General features: G+C 44.3%; 1 protein-coding gene across 1 annotated transcript in view; it reads left to right on the forward strand.

Annotated features, from left to right (window-relative positions):
* The first annotated feature begins 1,240 nt into the window (after window positions 1-1,240).
* Window positions 1,241-17,333, forward strand: part of gpc5b (glypican 5b) — a 62,811-nt gene continuing 46,718 nt past the window's right edge. The window contains exons 1-4 of the mRNA XM_080722947.1: window positions 1,241-1,353; window positions 6,677-6,838; window positions 15,067-15,626; window positions 16,432-16,614. Of these exons, the coding sequence (XP_080579073.1) occupies window positions 1,242-1,353; window positions 6,677-6,838; window positions 15,067-15,626; window positions 16,432-16,614 (1,017 nt within the window). The 5' untranslated portion in view covers window position 1,241. The remainder of the gene's footprint in view (window positions 1,354-6,676; window positions 6,839-15,066; window positions 15,627-16,431; window positions 16,615-17,333) is intronic.

A 17,333-nucleotide genomic window follows, 5' to 3' on the forward strand; every position in this document is an offset into this window, starting at 1 on the left:
TATTTTCTTCAAATGTCACGAAAATGGGTACACATGATCTCTGAACCCATGCAATGAACATAGTCAAGGGATATTTTGATAGTCCATACCGTTCGTTCGTAACGGGCCTCCAAAGTTAGCGGGAGGGGCCCGTTTTGCAAACAATAGCCATAAATCACAAACAAAACGTCGAGTCAACACTGAATTTCTGCCACAGGTTGCGGGTGGCTTACTCAACGAATCCCCAGAAGCATTTCCAATTCGACCCGTAGAGGGCGTCACAAACGCGCAAAACGTAACCGTTTTGTTCCAAAACGCGTTTTTCAGGCGGACCGACCCTCTCAAAAAGAAACACAGACCACTCTGCGGATGGTCTCACGGTCCAAACCGCTGCACACACACACACACACACACACACACACACACACACACACACACACACACACACACACACACATAGCCATTAAACGAAACGGGTATTTCTTACATTGATGCTCCTACATATTATCATGCAAGTACCAGTTAAAGTTACTTTCCATCCCTCATATACCGTGTGCACAGTGCACATCCCATAACCCACACACTGCACATCATTTCGGAGCTCATATCTTTGAACGGGTAAGGACTAGTTAATGTTCATTTATGTGTAGTCTGTTGCAGTGGCAACAAATGACCACGAGGTGGTGGTCATGTCCCATTATATTTAGGTCTATGACACAGCCTTAGCCCTTAGCCTACCTTATTCAATGTGATTTCAAATCAAACTTATTAGTCAGGACAGTTAGTCATGTCATGTCTTGTGATCACCATACACGAGCATGTTGATTCAAGTGTAGCAATAATAAAAGTGTGTGTGTGTGTGTGTGTGTGTGTGTGTGTGTGTGTGTGTGTGTGTGTGTGTGTGTGTGTGTGTGTGTGTGTGTGTGTGCGTGCGTGCGTGCGTGAGAGAGGGAGAGGGAGAGGGAGAGAGAGATTAAACTACATTTCATAGTCTAGCCTACATAACATGTTGCGTCTGGACTGTGGTGTGTCCAGGCCGAGCGGTCATTCTGTAGAGCCCTCACAGAGACAGACCATAGGTCCAGGCTACAGATGAAGTTTTTTGGACACGTGGATGTGTTGACGATACCACGGACTTTTTGGAGCCCTTATTAACCAGCAGAACTCCTCTCTCCCCATCTCCACTCTGAGATGGTGCGATGTTCCGTCCGGCTCTTCAAAGCGTTGACTTGTTGCGGTTGAGTTTTATTTTTGTACTCATGATGAACGAAGCCGCCTGGTCTGCTGAGGTTGATAGTTGTTATGAGGTGAAGATGGCTTACATGATGCGACAAATAGGCACGGCGGAGTTGGTACCTGATCGACCGGGAACAGGTAACACAATCTTTCTTTTAATTTAAACCAGTCAATACATTTAAAGTTCATTGCTGCAGGTTTACACTTTGTGAGAGGGCATGAGTCCATTTCCCCATGACTAAACAGTTTAACATTAATAGTATAATAGGCATATAAAGTTTAAAGTTATTTAGACTGAGCTAAAATGAATGGGCTGGCTGACAGGCCTATACTGCAGTGATCATAAAACCTATTTTGACCTTTAGGTTCAGTCTAATTATGGGCCCATGTGTTATTAAAATGTTTTTTGTACTCTTGTCACGTGTGGCCTCAAAACAGCAACTGGGTCCCATTTGGGGGTGAGCATAACATTTTGAAACATGGGGATGAATTCCAAACTGGGGATCTCAAGGGATCATACAAGTGTCCTGTGACAGATTAAAAACACCAAATTCTTTTCATTGGCTCTGGAATGCCCCATAGGCTACACAGTACAGACAGAGCACACACTTTGTATATTTAGATGGTGGTGTTGGTGCAGACACCAGTTTATTATCTTCCTAAATAGGCCTACTCACATTATTAGGCAATTTAGGCCTATATATTCTCAGTTCTCACTTTTATTTGGTATATTGCTGACATTATATTTACACTGGAATTCATCAGAGGAGCATTCTGTTATCAGCATCATTAGACGAGCAATGCTGTGTCATTATGTGCCAGTAGTACTGTGTCAGACAGTACTGTGTTCTATCTGTCTTTCATTCAATGTTATACAAGTTAAAAAAGGATCTCAATTTAAATAATTGATTGTGCTTTCTTGGGCGTATCCTTTTAGTTGACCTTGTACCAGTGAACGGTACTGTCATGAAACTGTACCTTTTCCTGTGCAAACTTGTAATCAAACAATCAATCAATCAATCAATCAATCAATGACTAGGGAATATGTAGGCCTACACAATATGCAAGGAAATGTATGTCTGGCACCAGCACTGCCAGCATATGGCCTCAGCTCCCAGCAGAATGCCAGAGTCACTGCAGAAGAATGCATTCCTCAGACATAAATACACCTCCTCAACAGTATGCTAGTCACCTGGCCTGGGGAATGGAGCCCTTCATCAACATTATGCAGACCTACAGGTATATAGTAATTTTGATTTATGTTTTCAGCTGTAACAGCTACATCAAGGCAGGTGCTTACATCTTGGTCCCCATGAGCCCAATCTGTTCAAAACCTTTAATCCCTACTATCCGAGTGGATCAAATTTGGATTTTGGGTGTTAAAGGTATCAATTGATTAATCAAACTTATGTTTCTCATTGACATCATGTTTGCTGAGATAATTCAATGATCACACATCAGACATCAAATGCATATTTATTTTCCTTCTTTCTCTCTTTTTTTACTACACACAATCCGAATGTTATCCACTCCAATAGGGATTAAACGTTTTGAACTCATGGGGGGGGAAATTGTGATAACTGCTTCATCAGACAGATACGATGGCTGCTCAGACGGCACAGAGGGAATATGTTAGGGGTTATAGTCGCGCTCAGGGACACTTTGAGCCAAAATTCAAACTGGCAACCTTCCGATTCCCAGACAGCCTCTCTAGCCGCTCAGCTATGGCTTCCCCTAATTAACTCCTATTCGCTTAGAATACACTCTTCCTCAATATACTTGTAAGTCATTGCTACTTACAGAACATTTGTTTCGACCTGCTTGGAGTTGGAGACAGTTGTGTCAGGAAAATACCCAGCTGTTTTTCAAATAAATAAATCTGTTGTAAACTATTTATGTGAACCTCCACTTAAAACAAGCTCCTGTTTTATTTTTTCTCTCCTCCACTGAATCCTGTCTGACCGAGGTCCATGTGTGCGTGTGTGTGTGTGTGTGTGCATGCATGCGTGTCTGCAGTACAAGGCCTTATTAACCTTCTCTTTTACTGACATTCTTCCACTCTTGCCCTCTTTGATCTCCTCTCTCCCTGGTCCTTCTTTCAGTCTTTCCTAGCTCTCCATCTCTCTCTCTCTCTCTCTCTCTCTCTCTCTCTCTCTCTCACACACACACACACACACACACACACACACACACACACACACACACACACACACACACACACACACACACACACACACACACACACACACACACACACACACACACACTTGATCCAAGGGCAGCTGCTGCGCAGCTTGGCTTACAACAGTGCCAGAGTGGTCCTAATATCAGACACACACACATACAGTACTACACACACATTCATTGAGTGGTGAAGTATCACCCACTGTGCACGTCATCGGCTCTTGGCCCTGGCTCAATGAATTATCATTTTTGGAAAGTTTCAAAGTCACTCATGCATTTCATTCAGCAATGGTTCAATTGACCACACCTGCAGGATTTGAAACCCTGTCTGTTATTGAGGTGTTGATGTGTGCTAGCATGTTGGACTGTTGCATAGCTCAGTGGTTCTAAAAGTGGGGTCTGAGGACCCCTAGGGGTCCTTGTGGGGGGTTCCAAAAGTGGTCCCCAGCAAAAGTAGTTGATTCAGCATCACAATTCTAACCACTTTATCCATATGTTGGCTAGTCAAAAATAGCAGATCTACAACTCATATCATGTCACTTGCCGTGCTGCGAGCTTGTACATCTGATACTTCTGAACATTTTTGAACTCGGCTCAGTCATACTAATCGATGATGGACATAACAACTATCTCCACATGACTAGTCAAAAACCAACTAACTCCACTTCAGCTGGATCTGGGTAAAGTGATGATAATATAATGACATGCAAGTATCTCTTTGATTAGGCAGTGAAAACATGTTTATCGACATGATTTAGTAGGTTTCTGCCCGTTAGTAGAGATATATCAATTTGGGGGTCCTTGAAACAAATGCGTTTGAGAACTACTGATCTATGACAGTGTTTCTTTTCAGGCTGTGACCCACCAAAATAATCATATTTGAACTAGTGGGGACCCCCACATTGATAAGCATTTGGAATGTAGGACATGATAGCCTGGTAACCAGACAAATCTGCCGTTGCAAATTATTAGTCTGGCCACGGCAGGCTAAGGAGTTGGGGCTTTCAATTTAGTTTGACTCGGTTCCACAGATAAATATTGGGAAAATAGCAGTTCTACAAGCTCACAACACCTTGCAACACATTTTGCCTCTTTCTTATATTATTTGACAATTTGGCCAATGTCTTTTTTTTTATATATATATAGTTTGTTTGTTACTTTTGATGCAGCAAAGGTATTTCTTTCTTTGTCCGAAACAGTTACTTTTCAGGGGGAAAAGAAAAAAGAACAATATTTTTGGATGTGTAATTGTAGGCGAAAATGTTCTAATGTTTTCAGAATTTATCATGAATGGCGGAAAAAAACAACATACTGTATCTTGCTTTATTGGATGTTTTGAAATGTGCACTCACTGATCTCTTTCTCTCTCACCCTCTTCTTCTGTCTGTTTAATGCACGGGGGAGTGTTTATATGTTATTTAAGGGGCACAATGGGATGACATGCTATTATGAACCTTGACTTAAAAAACTTAAGGCATACCATATACATTTTAGAGGTGGTCAGACCATGTTTGAGCACAAACAGAAATGTTTATTTGGCCACAAGATAGAGCGCGCCTCCTCAGTGGCTTCCCATGGCATGTTCCCAAGTCCCAACCAGGGGCATAGTTCCACCGATTTAAAACGAATCCAATACGGAACTAAAACTTCCTTTGTTTGGCCGCTAGTTGCGCTGTTTTCCCCCCACGAGGTACCAAAAAGAATTTGTCTACATTGGACCCCATTCGTTTTCCCCTTTGATTTTCTAACCTTAATAAACGTTGTCATAAATACTTTATGGTTCCTGTCGCTAGTGAAAAACTCCCTTTCAATCACCATGATATGCGTTTTGTGCAAATATGGTCCCATTTATGTTAAAATTGATGATAAATTTGCGGGGGGAGTGGTCAACTAAACTGATACCAGCCGGCTGTGTTCTTCGTGTGCTTTATTTCGAGAGGCTCAACACCACATTCTCCCATGTATCCCTGCGGTTCCACATGACCGTTGGCAGGCAAAAGCATTCCTTGTGATTCCTGGGGTACCATTAAAACAATGATGGCTACACCCATACAAGGGACAAAAAAAACACAATTTTCGCAGCATAGAAACCAATGGCTTCGCATCGTCCATATTTTTTTTACAGTCTATGGTCCCAACGCGGGCCCATTTGGTTGGATAAGGACACAGCAGATTGACTCGGCCCCATCTCAGTCAATTCTGATCCGTTCTTTAAAATTTGAACTTCCACATATCCCCTGGGAAGTGTACATTCTTGTTTTGTACCAGCCGTCACTGTATTGTCTCACTATCAAACGAGATCAAGCTAATACACGATTTAGGGGGCTTTCATATCCATGCAGGATTGTGGCCATCGGGCAGATGTTTCGTTTTCGCTTGCTTTTGTACACAATACAGTCACGGCTGGTACCGGAAAGGAAAGTAGGCATCCAAAGGAGTATGGGGATTTATTTTAAAAATCGCCTTAGAATTGACGGAGATGTGGCTTCAAATCCATTTTACCATTGACCACTCTTGGCATCATGACCCATATCTCAGTCAATTCTGAACAGATTTCTAAAATAAAAAAAATCCCCATATTACTTGGGTAGCCTACTTTCCCTTCCGATACCAGCCGTGACTGTATTGTGTACAAAAGATAGCAAGCGAAAACGAAACATCGGCCGGTGATGGCCACGCATGCATGAAAGCCCCCCACTCCAGTTTCAATCCATTCACCAGTGGTCCGGGGACCTCCAGGGATCCTTGAGGGGGTTGCAGGTGGTCCAGCTAAATGACGGAGAGTTGGTAACCAAATGGATCCTTGTTAGATCTTTAACTCCTGAGAGCGTAAAATGAAACCGTGTAATGTTGGGACATTACACAACACATGAATCACTAAGATCCGCTTGGCTACCGCATTTGGGGAGCATACTTGTTGTTGTTGTCATTTGTCCTTTAGCTCTTAAGGCTTTTAAAGGGAATGACAGCCACCACTCTTATTGGTTTGATTAAATTAACGCCCAAACACGCCCATGACTAATTCAGAGCCTTTTTGCACATCGCCTTCCCGTAGTGTGCAAAATACTGATAGCATAATAGCAAAATTGCAATTGGTCACGCCTCCATCTCTTAATGAAAAAGCCGGAATTTCCTTAAGAGTTGCTCTTATTTGCATGTTCAAAATAGACCTCATTGTCTATTTAATTTAATTTAATTTAATTGTATTTAATTTAACTTTATTTTATTTTATTTTATTTTATTTTATTAATTGCTCCATCTTCTCTCTGTGTCTCAGGTGAGTCTCTCAGAGTGTGCATGCACACCGGTCCCAGCTGCTGTACCAGTAAGATGGAAGACAGCTATGTGGCTGCCGTTCGCAGTGAGACACAGCAGAAGATGCGATCCTACAGCTTCGAGCTCAAATACTTGATTACTGGACATACCAGGGCCTACCGCGGTAAGACCAGAGGGTAGAGAATAAAGCAAAGAGCAGCGGTTCCCAAATGCTTTCAGCTCGAGACCCACACTTACATTACTACACACTTAACATTTCGGGGAAAACTTTGAAAAAACGAAAAGCTTTGGGTCGGAAAAGGAGGAAATGTACTCACGAGTCACGATCCATGAAAACTGGTCTGTGACCCAATATGGCTCGCAAATCTTATGTTTGGGAAGCACTGCTTTTAGAGGGGGGAAATGTATCAGCTTGTCAGTTGTTCTATAGATAGATTAGGCAGGATTCCGGTGAAATTCCAGCCCATCTATTTTGGGCAACGATACCAACGTCTGAATGAGAGTGCAGCGGCTACACTTTCTAATTAGTGTGCACTCAGACATGAAGCTGTGTTCTTTCAGAAACAAACTCACTAGCACAGAGAACAGCGTATCGTTGCTGTCGGGCAGAAACCTGTTATCTTCATGTTTTATCTTTTTGTGTATTTTCGTAAATTAATGGCCAACTTGATCACACTACAGTGTCACACAAAAGCCTTTATAAGTAGCAGACCCACATGCTTGTACATCTGTTACTTTTGCTATTGTTGAATCCTGAAAGTAACAGTTTTGGACATATGAGGTTTCCACCCGACAGATGGTATGTACACAATGTACATGCCAGGCCTATAATTGGTATACAATGTAATACAATGTGAACTTACAATATGTTTGCATTCCTTTGAAAAGGCTGAATAACTTTTATTTCCTATCATTCCTCAGTCAGACAACAAACCTCTTTGTTAAATTGTTTCTATCTCAACTTGTGCTTTTCAAACAACCAATTACATCTACTGCATGGATGGGAGCCAATGTCAATACTTGACCAATTAAAACTCTTAATGAAATGTCTGCTGATAATGCCTGTGGTAACAGCACTTTGATGTATCAGTCAGGGCTGTCGTTGCATCTCTCATCATTAGTATTGTGTCGGTTCATCTTGAAACTCCTGGTTTGTTTGTGGTAGTGTACTCCTGTTTATTTTGTGCGGCGCCACAGTGGCTAGCCAAACAAACAACCAATGTTCGATTGACTCTTTGAGCGAGCAAACTCTCAGTGAGAGAAGCGGAAAACGTTGTTACTACTCTCTACACCCTCTCTCTGTGTGCCTCTCTCTCCGTCTGTGTGGTAATAAGGTTTTGTTCTGGACCAACGAGAGAGTGCAGGGCTAGAGAATGTTTACATTCAGTGTGTATCCCTGGCAAGGCGTTGTTGCTATGGGTAACAGCCGGTCTCTAACGGGCTGCTCTGAATAGGAGGAAGAATACTCTGCTTGTCCACTTGTCTCTCAACACTATTCACTAGCCTGCCTGCGCGTGTGTGTGCGGGATGCGCATGTGCGAGTGGCGAGTGCATAATGTGTGTGTGTGTGTGTGTGTGTGTGTGAGAGCGGGAGAGAGAGAGAGAGAGAGAGAGAGAGAGAGAGAGAGAGAGAGAGAGAGAGAGAGAGAGTGTGTGTGTGTGTGTGTGTGTGTGTGTGTGTGTGTGTGTGTGTGTGTGTGTGTGTGTGTGTGTGTGTGTGTGTGTGTGTGTGTGTGTGTGTGTGTGTGTTTGCGAGTGATGGTGAATATGACAGTATCTTTTATCTCAGGTCCTGCTGCCATAGAATGTGTTGTTTTATCTTCTGTTAACCTACTGTCCCTGACTGTAAATATAAAAATGGCCGCAAATAGCAGATCTGCTATTTTCAACAAAGAGATTTGTTATAGAGGGAAAAAAGGAGGGGCCATGTATAGACCCCTAAGGACTCCAGTCAATGTGGTCAAGTGTCTATTTGAACTCATCTAATACTGGTGATAACGCAGAGCTTGAAATCCATGGTGAATCTCTCATTGAACTACATAGAAATTAAATAACTGTGACTCTTTATATGGTCCTAGTGTTCTTGGACCACAGTTGGAGACCCCATTAGTCTAGAGCAGTGATTATATCTTCCTTTGGATTTCAAGGAACCCCAGTTTGATTTGAATTTAACAATTTTCCCCATTTTCCCTTTATTTAAAACCCTGGAACCCCATTCTACACTGTAAAATCCTGCTAATTTGGTGAATAAACGTTATTTTTGACCAATCTGTATTGAAGAGTAGGATAATACAATCTATATACTTTATGTATATGTATGTAAGTACAACTGCAGTGGTTGCATTTTGGTCTACCTCTGCTACTGAGAAATTTGGATTTAGCACCACTACTGGTTGAACAGGAGTATAGCATGAAGGTCAAAGTGCAAATTGTCCTCTGGCCAAGCAGGCTTTGAGCCCCATTTGCACCCAAGTGGCCTTTAATACCCACTGCATGGGGATTTAGAATGGCACAAGGGGCGTTCCTGTGGCCAAGTTGCTATCTTCTGACACCAGCCTAAAATATCCCTAAAAAAAACTGCGCTACCTGTTAGATTAGTCATAGGTGTGATATGGGCGTTACATTAATAAAACCAGTCAGCGTGCCAGATGCCATTGCCTTTAAGAGAAATGTCGCAGCTTGTCTCCGTCTGTCTGTCTGTCTGTATGTGTCAGTCAGTCAGTACACATTTTTACAGTCTATTGGTACCCTTGTCATTGTGACATCACGCTGATGTTACTGTGATGTCAGGGGAACCACTCTTAACAGAATGGGTTTGCTGCTCTGACATCATGCACGCTCTGGCTTGATGTCCCTTGTATGCCCATATATTTTATGCCCATATATAGTCGACAATGTGATGTCAGAACATGCCCATATATGGGCATTCCCAGATCACACTTGCAAATGAATTACATCCTTGTCCGGTTTATGCCCATATATGGCGATCCGTGTCCCAGTGTCATCAATATTAAGGGCATATCTGTGCATTCCCAGATCACACTTGCAAATTAATTACGTCCTTGTCCGTTCTATGCCCATATTTGGTAATGCCCATATATGGGCATGTTCTGCCAATCTCAACAGGCACTGTTGAGATCGGGTAACTGGTCCGATATACATCACATGGCCAGATAGCCAAGAATTGGCGCCCTGAGGCGTCTTACTAGTAAATTTAACTGTCAACTGCTGATAAAAAATAAAACGTATTGACTCAAGGAAATAACAGTCACACTTTTGTGGATTACAGTAAAATTGTGTAATGACAATCGCATTCACAATCACTTAATTCAGAAGTGTTGTGCTGTTTAACTCTGCAGCCGCAAACGGGTAGCGGGTAGTGCCATGGGGGAGCGTTTCGCTGTTACTATGTGTCATCTTTTCGACACCCAACCCAAACCCTTACCCTTACCCTAACCTCCGTGGGGTGAGTCGCTAACCCTCCCGACGCTCCTTTGTCGAAATGACGGTTGTTCGAAAGAGCGAGATTTCCCTGTGCCATGATATTGCGCAAGAAGGAAAATAGGGCCCTATAGCCTTTAGCTCAGCAGCTGAAATTGTGGCACTCGCACTAGGTGCCCGGGTTCGCTTCCCCTCAATTGCCTGCAATAAGTCGGTCGGAGCTAGCTTATCACCATTGGTGTGTGAATGTGGGAAGTGAGGACGCTGCCGTTGACCTCCCAATGTATCAATGAGTGGACCGTTGTAAAGCGCTTTGAGTGCTTAGAAATGCACTATAAAAATGCAATCCATTGTTTTTATTAACGGTCACGATGTTTAGAAAGCCCTTTCGACCGTGCTATCAATTAAGTCTTTATAAAAAGAAAAGTTGATGGCATTTTAAACGGAATTATTAAATGAAAACCTTCATGACACTGATTTTGGCTAACAGCTGAGTCTAATGAACTCTGTGGCTCATTGATTGAGGGCCTCTGGGCCAACTGAGACATGCCCAGTGGGGCTGTAGTCAAATGCCACCTTGTGAAGGCTCTATTTACACCCAGTGGATTACTGTTAGGATGGTAGGACTGCACGCGCACGTGTGTGTGTGTGTGTGTGTGTGTGTGTGTGTGTGTGTGTGTGTGTGTGTGTGTCTACTGTATGTTCTGGTACTGTAAGAGCCGTGTGCCCTCCCTCCCTGCCCAATCACAGAGGGTGAAAAAGTAATCACATGACTCCAGAGTAATCTCGCTCCTGTCACTCGATGCCGTTGTATTTGAGCTGCTGTTGCTAGGACACATGCATGAATGGATACGCACGTGCACGCACACGCACACACACACACACACACACACACACCACACGCACGCACGCACGCACGCACGCACGCACGCACGCACGCACGCACACACACACACACACACACACACACACACACACACACACGCACGCACGTACACACAAACAGAAGCATGAAGTACTGCGCTGTATGCTGTTTGGACAAGCTTTGCCCCTCAATACCCCCCCCCCCCCCTCCTCTCCCTCAAACTGTCATCACCCCAGACACTGCCTCCCCCCATTCACGTTTTTAATGCAGAGACTTTGTCATATCTGTGTATTGTCTAGTAAAAAGCCTTTTTATTGCAAATGTGTGAGTGATTAATTGCTGTCACTCAAAGAATGGCCACAGCCAGAGCTGACAGTGGAACACTGATCTGTTAGCAGTGCACCCCCCCCCCCCCCCCCCCCCCACACACACACACACTGACAGGCTGAGTGCCTCAGTGAAAGTTACAGACACACAGGCATCTCAAAGACAACAGTCGGGATCAGGTTTAATCCTCAAAAGCTCTCTGTCCATCACCCCTTCCTCCCCACTCCCCCTCTTCCCTCTCTCTCCCTCTCTCTCTCTCTCTCTTCTGTACACGCTCTCTTCCTCTCTCGTCCCCTCCCCTCTACCCTTGTCTCTCTCACCCCTCTGTCTTTCTCTGTGCCAGTTGTTGCCTCTTCTCTGTCTGTCAGAATGCCATCAGACTGACCTCACTCTCTGTAGAGTCCACTGGTCTCAAACACAGGGGCGTCGCACCAAATTCTGGGCCATGGGTACAAGGATTCACACACTTTTTGTGATTTAACTATTGAAAAATAGCAGATATACAAGCTCACAGCACTTCGAGCTTGTAGATCTGCTATTTTTGAAAAATCGTGAAAATTTGTGCAAGTCTTTGAATATTTCATGGGTTTTTTGAAAAACCCATGTTTCTGTGTCAGTGGTGCTCAAACCTTTTCAAGTGAAGGACCCCCAAAATGATATGTATTTGGCCACGGACCCCCATCTCAAAATATTTAGTTCCAGGGACCCCCCAGAAGCAAAAATTTAGTTACAAATGTTCGCTTAAAAAACAGCAGATCTACAAGCTCGCAGCGCGGCACTCGGTGCCACGCTGTGAGCTTGTATATCTGATATTTTTCAATAGCTAAAGTATAAAATAGTTAAGGCCCCTCCACCTTGGGCCCTAGTAACTCAGTCCCCCCCCCCCCCCCCCCTTGTGACACCCCTGTTCAAACAAACACACACACACACACACACACACACACACACACACACACACACACACACACACACACACACACACACACACACACACACACACACACACACTCGCTCCTGCAGTGCAGACACACAATCCTTTCTGTAAGCAGCGGGAGAAGTCCACTGTGCTAGTTGGGCATTGACTTACATAGGAAGCACAGTCACGAGATCAGGCCTCTCATTACCACCTGAATGTGGAAAAGTGGACGTTGAAATTGAGTGGCAGGAGGATGAATTCATTTTGTGTGCTATTTTGGACCGTGCGCTGCCAGTCAGCTCAAGGACACTGAGACTGAGACTGACTGGTCACCCGTGTTTCTTTTTATAAGTCTGAAAGCTGCCGCGATGCAGATGGCTGGGGTGGTGGCAGTACACACACTAGAAAATAGGGCTGTCACAATTATTACATAATAATCGTCTAATCGCAATTATTTGACATAATCGCGATTATTTTTCATAATCGTCATAATCGTTTCCATGTTGAAAAACTTTCATACCGGTATATGTTTTTTAAGTAAAACAAAATTTGGAAATAGCAGATCTACAAGCCCACAACGCTTCGCATCGCGACACGTTGTGATCTTGTAGATCGGCTAATGTTTTTTAAGTATAAAGTTTCAATTATGTCAGTCATTTCTTTGTATATTTAGGTTATGTGTCATATCTACCATGTGCAACTTCAAAGCCTAAAAGCCAAACAGTAATGTGATTGTCAACGACAAAAACACAATTAAATCGTTAATCGCAGTTAATTGAGTGACAATTAATCGTCATGTAAAATGTTATAATCGTGACAGCCCTATGGTCATTGTCATCCGACGTATGAGAGCATGCGTGCCTAATTTGGTGAAGAAATTCACACTTCTGCAACAGTGATATCAATTGTAGTATTTGTGGTTCCCCTGGGTGTAAAGGAAATCATTTTTGGCCCAGCGTTGTTTCAAGGCCCTTCAACGTGTGATTTGGGGCATATCAGACCTCTCTCTGATCATGTTCATGATTTCGGTCATTCTGGGCAAAACGGGCCCCACCTGCAAATTCTGGAAGCCAATCATAGCCAATCGGAATGCGATGTAAACAATGTGACGAATACTTTTTGATCACATAACTCCAGAGATAATGTGTACCGAGTTGTGTGATTTTGGACTAAATCTGTAAGAATAGTAGCAAAAAGTGTGTTTTGAGGAAAATGAAAAATGGTGGAAATGAGCGGGCTCATCAGAGAATTAAAGTTTCTTTGAAAGGACACTTTAACACTAGTAAAGTGGGTAGTCGGTCAATACTGGTGAAATGTCCCTTTGTGTCAGATTAGTCAATAACTCTCATGGGAAGCTTGCAAAACGCCACCATTCCCAACGGTTGCATAGGCTCCTCTGCAACCGTTTGCAGAGGAGCCTGCAAAGGGTCCAGCTTTTCTAAACAAAGGCCTGCATCACATAACTTGATCACATAACTCCAGAGATAATGTGTACTGATTTGTGTGAAGTTTTGACAAAATCTGTAGGAATAGTAGCAAAAAGTGTGTTTTGAGCAACATGAAAAATGGTGGAAATGAGCGGGCCTATATGGGGAGTTGTGTTTTATTGATTGTACGACCTACAGTTCAAGAGTGCCTCCATTATTATGACATGATGATGTCCAGAATAGGGACAGAAGGATGAAGGTGATTAAAGTTCTTTCCAGAAGCCATGTTGATATGATGAAGGCATCATCCTTTCCAGACCTGACATTCATATATTCCAAGACTTAAGAATTGTGTGGCCCTTTCAGACGGGGGGGATGCGCCCTTGTAATTCATTTTCAATGAGAGGCGGATGATTATTTGGGATGCGCGAAGAATTTGAGGCATGGAGAGATGAGCGGGCGCAGTCCCGTGAAATTCCCACGTGCGTGCTCGTTCATGCAGAGCTGGATTGTGGTCATCTTTGTGAAATACTGCCCGGCGTTTACTCGCGGAGCGATTGTGTTTGTTTCTCCACCGCGGTGCGATTCCCCGCTGATCCAAGCGAGAAAGACCACGGCAACCGCGCCCCATCTGTAAGGTGCTTAAGGGGCCAACCTTTTGAGATTAAGCCATCAGAGAATGAAAGTTTCTTTGAAAGGACACTTAAACACTAGTAAAGTGGGTGCTCGGTCACTACTGGTGAAATCCATTGGCTGAAGTGTCCCTTTGAGTCAGATTAGTCAATAACTCTCATGGGAAGCTTGCAAAATGCCACCATTCCCAACCGCATGTTTGCAGAGGAGCCTATAAACTATAAAGGGCACAGCTTTTCCAAACAAAGGCCTGCATGCATCAGGGAGGGTTCAGGCAGGCCCATGTGTTGCGGTGCCATACATCACCACGTCCCCTTTTGGTAAAAGAGGTTACGTTTGAAAATGACACAATTAAAACAAGATTTCATCATGGTTTAATTTAAGTCGCACTTTAGATTATCCCATGGTTTGGATGTTTCTGATTGCCAGTAAAAAATAAAACACCACAATATTAAAATTTGGATTAGTTTATTGCAGTGTTTCTCAAAGTGGATTCCAGGGACTCTGTGGGTTCCTTTAGGGGGGTCTAAATTGACTCATACAAGTCTGTAACTCTTGACAGTATACAAATGGAACCTCATTTGGTTCCATTTGTATACTGTCAGAGTTAAGGGGAGACCTTGAAATGTGAAAGTTTGAGAAACATTGGTTTAGTGAATGTCCATTGTCAATTCTATTGGCTCCAATCCATTCTCTTTCTTTCTTGCATTGTATATTGATGTATGAATATTAGGCTCTGTTCTCTTTTCCTTGTCACCCTCTCCTGCCCTCCATCTTTCCAGAGACCTTTGACTCACTCGTCTCCTTCACCTCTAACCTGACCAGTACTCTCTTTGACGAAGTCTACGCCCCTCTGGCCACCGACTGTCGCCCCCTGGTGTCTCAGCTGTTCAACGGCATCGGACTCCACCTCTCCGGAGACCCCGACGCCTCGCTGGAGCGCGCCGTGCACCGCTTCTACAACGACCTCTTCCCATTGGTCTACCGCCGCCTGCTCAACCCCGGGATTGGCCACGGCAGCAGGCCAATCAGAGACCCTCCTTTTCACCCCTCCTCCGCCAACCACGACGACTGCCTGAGGCTGACGCGTCAGGACGTCAGTCCGTTCGGGCCTCACCCTCGCCTCCTGGCGGGCAGCCTGGCCCGGGCCCTGGGGAGCGGCCGGGCCATGAACCTGCTGCTGAGGCTGGCCGGGGAGGTGGTGAACGCCACGGAGAGGGTGGGGCTCTCCCGAGAATGTGTGCAGGGCTTGGTGCGGATGCAGTACTGTTCCCACTGCAGAGGGCTCACGCTGATACGGCCCTGCACGGGACTGTGTGTCAACGTCATGAGAGGATGTCTGGTAAGTATAGTGTGTGTGTGTGTGTGTGTGTGTGTGTGTGTGTGTGCGTGTGTGTGTGTGTGTGTGTGTGTGTGTGTGTGTGTGTGTGTGTGTGTGTGTGTGTGTGTGTGTGTAGTGTGTGTGTGTGTGTGTGTGTGTGTGTGTGTGTGTAGTGTGTGTGTGTGTGTGTGTGTGTGTGTGTGTGTGTGTGTGTGTGTGTGTGTGTGTGTGCACGTGCACGTGCACGTGCACATGTGTGCGGCGTGTGTATGCATGCGTCTGTGTGTGTGTGTGTGTGTGTGTGTGTGTGTGTGTGTGTGCGCGCGTGTGTGCATGTGTGCATGTGTCACTTTCAATTGAACATTTTCAAGATTTTACCTAACATTGTAGGCATTCACTCGTTTAGGAATTATGTTAAAGGAGTAAATTACTTTTTTTCTATTGATTTCTCACGCCATGGAGACTTGATGAGTTCAATAATATTTTTTGTTTTTTGTCACATTCATAAGACAAAAAATTTTATTATAGTAAACCTGATGGTTTCCCCATCCCGGGTCATGCATTTGGGTCCCCATCCGGAATTAATGGGAGTACATTTTCTATAATCACATTTTTGTCTTAGGAATGCGACAAATACAAAAAATATTATTGAACTCAAGTCTCCATGGCATGAGTAATCAATAGAGAAAAAGTCATTTTGGGGGTGAACTACTCCTTTAAGTCAACGTTCTGTCTTCTTTAGCCTCTGTCCTGGCTGGCACCACGTCACGTTCTCCTTCTCTCCTTCCTTCCTCCACCTCTTCCTCTCTCATCCTTATCTCGTTAGGTGGGAGTGTCAGAGCTGGGCTCCCCCTGGGGGTCGTTAGTGGTACTGCTCCAACGGCTAGCCGCTCTGCTAGCAACTAGCAGTGGCCACCCCAGCATGGAGTTGGCGCTGCTAGCGGTCCGAAACCATGTAAATGATGCCATACTGCACGCTCAGCTGCACGGGCCCCGCATCACAGCCACGGTGAGCATATTGTAAAAAATAAAACACTCCCAGTGTGAAGTGAGCGGTGCTATTTATGTGTTCATTTCACTAAGCGTCCCGTGAAGTTTGGCCAATGTGGACAAAGTCAAACCTCACGACATAAGAATTGGAATGGATATTAGCTATATAAGCTCTTTCTACTGAACAATTAGTCCATTTGGGGTGAGTTTATGATATTAAAACATCCTTATTTACAAGCCACAATAATGCAGTGGAGACAGAAGACATTTCTTTTAGCATACGATAGTGATTGTCTCACTACAGCTTTGCACCTAGATAGGCTAAAAACTGTTTGCTCCATACAGAATTTGGGGTCCCCTCAATGTGTGTGTGTGTGTGTGTGTGTGTGTGTGTGTGTGTGTGTGTGTGCACAAGCGAGAGTGCGTCCGTGTGTGTGTGTGTGTGTGTGTGTGTGTGTGTGTGTGTGTGTGTGTGTGTGTGTGTGTGTGTGTGTGTGTGTGTGTGTGTGTGCATACAGATCCAGCACCAGACAAAGACTGGTTGGCTGGACAACCACTACCCAGAATGCAACAGAGGATGGTGTGATGAGAAAGTTTCTGTGGCTAATCTCTGAGCAAACACGCGCGTGCCCACACACTCACACACTCACACACACACGCACACTCACACTCACAGACAAGGTGATAGAGTAGCCATGCAACTCCAGTACATTGTGAGTAGATTCCTCAGAGGTAAAC

Source organism: Nannobrachium achirus (assembly GCF_963921795.1).
Source record: "Nannobrachium achirus genome assembly, chromosome: 1".
Classification (NCBI taxonomy): domain Eukaryota; kingdom Metazoa; phylum Chordata; class Actinopteri; order Myctophiformes; family Myctophidae; genus Nannobrachium; species Nannobrachium achirus.